The 5,809-nt window shown below is 42.3% G+C and overlaps 1 protein-coding gene across 1 annotated transcript; it reads right to left on the reverse strand.

Moving 5' to 3' along the window:
- Positions 1-6: 6 nt before the first annotated feature.
- Positions 7-3,190, reverse strand: LOC104966302 (ras-related protein Rab-18-like). Its single transcript, XM_010795489.1, has 6 exons — positions 3,157-3,190; positions 2,492-2,553; positions 2,132-2,204; positions 1,096-1,214; positions 688-754; positions 7-235 (listed from the first exon to the last, which is right to left on the reverse strand). The coding sequence occupies exons 1-6, from the start codon at positions 3,188-3,190 to the stop codon at positions 66-68; spliced, it is 525 nt and encodes a 174-aa protein (XP_010793791.1). The 3' UTR covers positions 7-65.
- Positions 3,191-5,809: the final 2,619 nt, after the last annotated feature.

Below are 5,809 nucleotides of genomic sequence, written 5' to 3' on the forward strand. Positions count from 1 at the left end.
GTGTGTGTGTGTGTGTGTGTGTGCGTGTGTGTGTGTGTGTGTGTGTGTATATCTGCATGCGTTGTCTAGACCAGGGAGCAGAAGCCGCCACAGCTTCCCCCGCCCCCGTCATCGTCGGAGAGCTGGACCCCTCGGCCGTGGGTCTCGCTCTGCCATAACCCCGGGGTCTGGATGATCTTCTCCACCAGCTCCTCGAACGCACACTGGACACCGTCACGGGTCTTAGCACTCGCCTCTGCAGAGAGAGAGAAACAAAAAGGACAGATAGAGAGAAAAGAGGCAAAAGTGAACCTTAGGAGGTTAGTAGTCAACACCTGCTACACAACATGATGATACCCAGACTCATTAAGATGCTAATTAGACATCAATCTTAGTTACGAAATCTAATCAGAATGAATGTAGAAAAGGCCTAGGACATGGACATTTTAACAAAATATTTTAATTGAAAAATGTTTGATGAAGACAGAAACTAGAAATGCAAGCTCTTTTAAATAACGAAAAATCCGTAAAAATCAAAAACACCGGGCGAATAAGAGCGCATGGACGATGATATATTAAGCCCGTTTTATGAATAGAGCAATGCATTCCTCAGAAACGAGTTATTTCAAAGTGGTTTCCCCGGTGTAATGGCCTGCTGTAACTCATGCCCAGCAGCCCTTTGTAGAGCGGGGAATCCTCCTGACTTACCTATAAAAAGCATGGAATGTTTTCTTGCAAACTTCAGCCCCTCGGCCCTGTCTAGATCGTGGTTTTCCTAAAACAAAAGAGAGGTAATGGCTTATTCCAGGTCTGCCAGGCGGAGCCGTGAGCTGCTGTGGCCGTCAGAGAGGAAAAGTGAATTTCACAGACAAAGAACAGGACATTCATCATGCTCTACTTAGTGGGCATTTCATCCTGGTGTGCTGGTGAAGGAAGGAGCAGCTGCCAAAATATGAAAGTGAGTCTGCCACGGTCAGTTAGCTCTGTAATTTGTCAAATGGCTGTAAGATGATTTTCAGTTTTTTGAGGAAACTAATATTTAATTTCCTGTTCTCTGAAATATATGTTTATAGTAAAAGAAAAATGATATATAATGAATTATGCAAAAGCGCCCACCTTATCGATCTTGTTTCCAACAAGCATCTTCACGAGGTCGTTCCTCGTGCAGTACGTCTCCAGCTCATTGAGCCAGTTGTCCAGCTTGGTGAAGGTTTCCCGTCGTGTGACATCATACACTGGGACAAACCAAATACAGAATAGAGTTTCAGAATAAAGGCATACACACATTGTACATGTTCTAATACCTTTATTTGAGGTGCTGATTAAGACCACATGAAAGGCATTTCTTCTATGAATCCATGTTTTAAAAATATCCTATTATTAGACGTATACTATATCAAAAAAGACTAATATTACTTTTAACCCTTTATTCTCTGTAGTGATTATTGCTTTCAATTTAAAAAATAATACTTGATTGCTGTTTTATTGAAAAGCACTGACATAATAACACTTAACGTCCGTAATCCAGAGTTATTTCAACATGTAAAAAATGGTATAATACAACAAATTAAGATTAAAATAACCACCTAAAATAAAAAGGTATTAACGTAAAAACACATGGTAGATCAAACCAAGGGACTAAAGCCTTGTGATATCAGAAGGGAAGCGATCATAATCCCAGCGTTAGAGCAGGGCGCCTTGTGTTTCTATACATCATTAGAGTGGTCAGAAACCGTAAGCTGCAGAGGAAGTCTGTTTAAGAGTTTGAACTAAGTTCCTGCGTGTGTGTGTGTGTGTTCATATACAAGCTGTACATGCATGTCCATATGTGAAGTCTGACTTAAGGGCATAAACTAACTTCCAGAGAGCAGAGGCTAGAAAGTGTGCGTGTGCGTGGGTCACAGGATGAAAAGCCATCACTCTCTTAACAACCAGGAGCCTGACCTGCCTGATGACACACACACACACACACACACACACACACACACACACACACACACACACACACACACACACACACACACACACACACACACACACACACACACACACACACACACACACACACACACACACACACACACACACACACACACACACACACACACACTACAGGTGTTGGAGCAATGATGGCGTCGACGGCTCGGCTTACCCAGGATGACTCCCTGGGCTCCGCGGTAGTAACTGGGCGTCAGGGTTCGGAAGCGCTCCTGTCCCGCCGTGTCCTGCAAAACACAAGCAGCTCAGCTCTGAGACACTCACAGGGAAATCAGGACGCTCCAACAGACACAGGGAAAAGCAGGGCGGAAGGGGACGTAAACAAAAAGGCCGACTGCTCTGAGGGGAGCACGGAGGCAGGAGCGGTGTTACATAAGCGCCATCTACTGGCCACTGGAGGGAACATTCAGATAGGGGTCAGGAGACGGTTCATCTCTCTCCTCTAATTTACAGATAAGAGCCATATTTTAGTTTGAGGGGTGACAGGAGAGAGTGGAGCAGAGCTGACACTTACCCATATCGCCAGCTTTGCCTTGTTTCCGTCCACAGAAACGGTCTTCACTTTGAAGTCAACACCTGTCAAATAAAAACAAAAATCGGTCAGTAATCATGCAAAAATAATTATGAGAATCTGAATACTTTGCAGGAAATGTAGGTTGCTCCATTATATAATTAATTTAATTAAATATTTAAAAATAAAGAGAACAAATATAAGTTAAAGTAAGAATGAGCAATAAGAAGATTAAATATATATTAGTGTTAATAGGATATGAATGCTGAACTGCTCAGTTTAAAGGGGCTTAAGGCCTGAATCCCAGTATGGAGACTCTCCAAAATATCAAATCCCTGACAGACTATAATTATGGATGATGAATTGTCTGATCATACACACCACACTTTGTCTCTGAACTTCTGCTAACCCCAACTCTTCAGACTGGCATTGTGCCCTTCCCATGTCCTGTCTTTAAATCACAGTGTGACTGTGTGTTCATATCCACCACAAAGGGACGGTGTGTGGTTCAATGTCCTAAAGGTCTGTATTAGAGAATCCACCACCTGCACAACGGCTCAGGGAACCATGATTCACCCTGAGAAGTCCAGCCGCGAGAGGAAGAGACATTTACATGAAAATAACAACTCTGTCCCCCATCCCCTCAACAAGTAAATCTCCTCTATTGCCTTTGTGCAGTGTCTCGTCGTGTTTGCGTGACATATCTGGCCGGAGCTTTAGCATACACTGACAGATTTACCAGGGAAATGTACACTTGTGTCAGGCTTGTTTTTACATCTGGGGCTAGGGAGGAGAGTACAGCTCAGAGCCAAAACACAGGAGGAGAAGAGGGGACACGAAGACAGGCGGAGGATATATGACATTAGAATGCGCACCACACACAGGATAAAAAGCGTTCACACAGTCAATCACAACAACTAGCTCAAGTCCAGCAGGGTTGCTCGGATACTGTTGCCAAAAGCATGTGGAGAGGAGTTTCCGCTGAACGTTCCCCTAACCTTAGACCAGACGGACCTCTCCCAGAGAACATACAGTTACACATCTGTTCGGAACACAACAACATGCTACTGCTGGAAGTCTGCAGGCCTCAAAACAGCCCTAAATATAAATATGACATAAACACAACAAGGTGAGTCAGCGTTTCCCTGTCTTGTCTCTTTTTAACCCTTTGTAATGACTGATCCCAAGTGATGATAACTTTATCAAAGGGGACCCATCATGCTATATTTGAATAATATATTGTAGGGCCAGTACTCGAGTTGGGGGGGGATGAGGGGGGATGGCATCCCCCCTGAAATAAAAACGGTCAAAATCATCCCCCTTCTAAAACTGCCATCCCCCCTTTCCATCCCTTATGTCATTTTATCAATGAACTGGTTATTAGGGTTAGGGTTATATATATATAAATATATAAATATATATATATATATATATATATATATGCGTGCATATATGCATACATATATGTGTGTCTGTATATATTTATAAACTGTATATTATTTTTGATCATTCAATGGACAATGAAGTATTTGTACTTTTTTAATACAAACCATCAAACATATGTTCATATATAAAGTGGGTAACTATACAAAACGAAGTGAGATAACTGTTTATGAATATCAGTTCAACTTTATGTAAACTTGTGTAACTCATGAAAGATAAATGAGTGTTTCAATAAAACTATTACATATACAAATGTATAGTGCAGTTTTTGTTTTCATTGCAATATTAATTTTGTATATGTATCAATATATAGCCATACATGGTCCATGCATATATAGCAATATATTTAAAAATATAAGGACTACTTTCCCATATATGGAAATCTATGATCCAGTATATTGTATTATATTTACCAATATATTACAATATATTTTTGTTTCATAAGGGTATCAATGGGTAACAAGTTGAGACTGATTGTATGAGTTGGAGTTGGTGCGTTGGTGCGTTTGTGTGTATGTATCTACATGTGTGTGTGTGCCTTTGGCAGTGGCATGGGTCGAGCAGAGAAGTATTTCGCTTCACATCTTCAAACAGTGCCATGGTTCTTTGCAGCAGGCCCTGCAAACGGTCGCAGAGCCGGGGGGCGGAGAGGAGTCACACTGCTTCAAAAAAACAAGACACAACTGCAGGGCAGACCTTCTGATCCAAGAACACGCCCTGCGCCCACCGCAACAAGGAGGAGAGAGGGGGACGAGGGGGACTTCTCTATTGGCCGCTGCTTAACTCTCTCTGCAGCGCAAACAAGAGAAGAACTGATGCTACCATTACAGCCTTCATGCAGCCTAAAAACCTAACACAACACCATCACCCTCCATCTCTCCTCCTGGGAGTGGAGAATAAGTTGACCCCCCCGCCCCTTTATCTATTGAACTGTGCACATTTGTTGGTATGTGACCTTAAATTCATTCTCTTTTCCTCCGTACCAAAATCTCTAAAAACAGGGGCACAATGGAGCTGATCCAGATTTGCGTCCGATATGACGTAATATCAGAAATATGGGCTGGCTTTACAGCCACGGGTCACGGCCCTATCAGAAACGTTGCTATCAGAAACAATGCACAACGGGTTTTGGACGTAATATGTTCTGTGTTTACATTAGCAATCATCGCTAACACTCAGAGCTAACGCTGTACTTGGGAGAGTATGTGTAAATAAGCAGGAAATTACAAAAGGAACTCACCTTGTGGGAAACCCGCAAGAGGGAAAGCTTTTGAGCTCCATACTGTTTCAGAAATAATGCTTGATGTGGTTTGGAACATAATATGGCCTTTAATCACGGCAGCGTTTAGCTCAGCTCAGTTTCTGCTGGTAGACAGCCTTCTCTTCACAGAGCTCACTGCTTGCATGGGGATGCTCCAAAGGGGCGTGGCCAGCAGCAACTTGGTTACATTTAAAGGGCCAGACCCATAATCAGCACTTTAGTAACAGGGCTGAAATAGAGGCGTATGAGGCATGCTACAATGGGTGATCTGTTTGGTATTTTGAACAAAATACTTCAGAGACATGTTTTGTATTGCATTATTTTCGTTTTGATTGACAGAAGACTGAAGTAAAGATTGTTGTTGTCATTTCACTTCCAGCTTGTTTTTTCTTGCCCAGAGGACAACATAAGTACAAATTGGCTCATCATACCCCACACTCCCTACTAGAGAGACACAATGGCAGTATTTGTCCAAGTAGTGTAACAATACAGTAATCACTTTTGGAAAGTATCAAGATGTAGTTGCTTGAATATGATACAATTCATAGTTTTGTTTTTGACAGTTTTCTGGTCGATGATAAGCTTTGGGGGTAAGGGCCAATACTTCAGGGGTTCTT

Source organism: Notothenia coriiceps, unplaced genomic scaffold (genome assembly GCF_000735185.1).
Source record: "Notothenia coriiceps isolate Sejong01 unplaced genomic scaffold, NC01 NC01_scaffold00037246, whole genome shotgun sequence".
NCBI lineage: Eukaryota > Metazoa > Chordata > Actinopteri > Perciformes > Nototheniidae > Notothenia > Notothenia coriiceps.

Bases quoted from the DNA above. Each gene is read 5' to 3' on its own strand.
- LOC104966302 (XM_010795489.1), bottom strand. From the start codon at position 3,190: ATGTCACGCAAACACGACGAGACACTGCACAAAG. The intron at 755-1,095 runs GTGGGCGCTTTT...CTTTTGTTTTAG, and splicing joins TTGGAAACAAGATCGATAAG to GAAAACCACGATCTAGACAG. The intron at 236-687 runs GTAAGTCAGGAG...CTCTCTCTGCAG, and splicing joins ACATTCCATGCTTTTTATAG to AGGCGAGTGCTAAGACCCGT.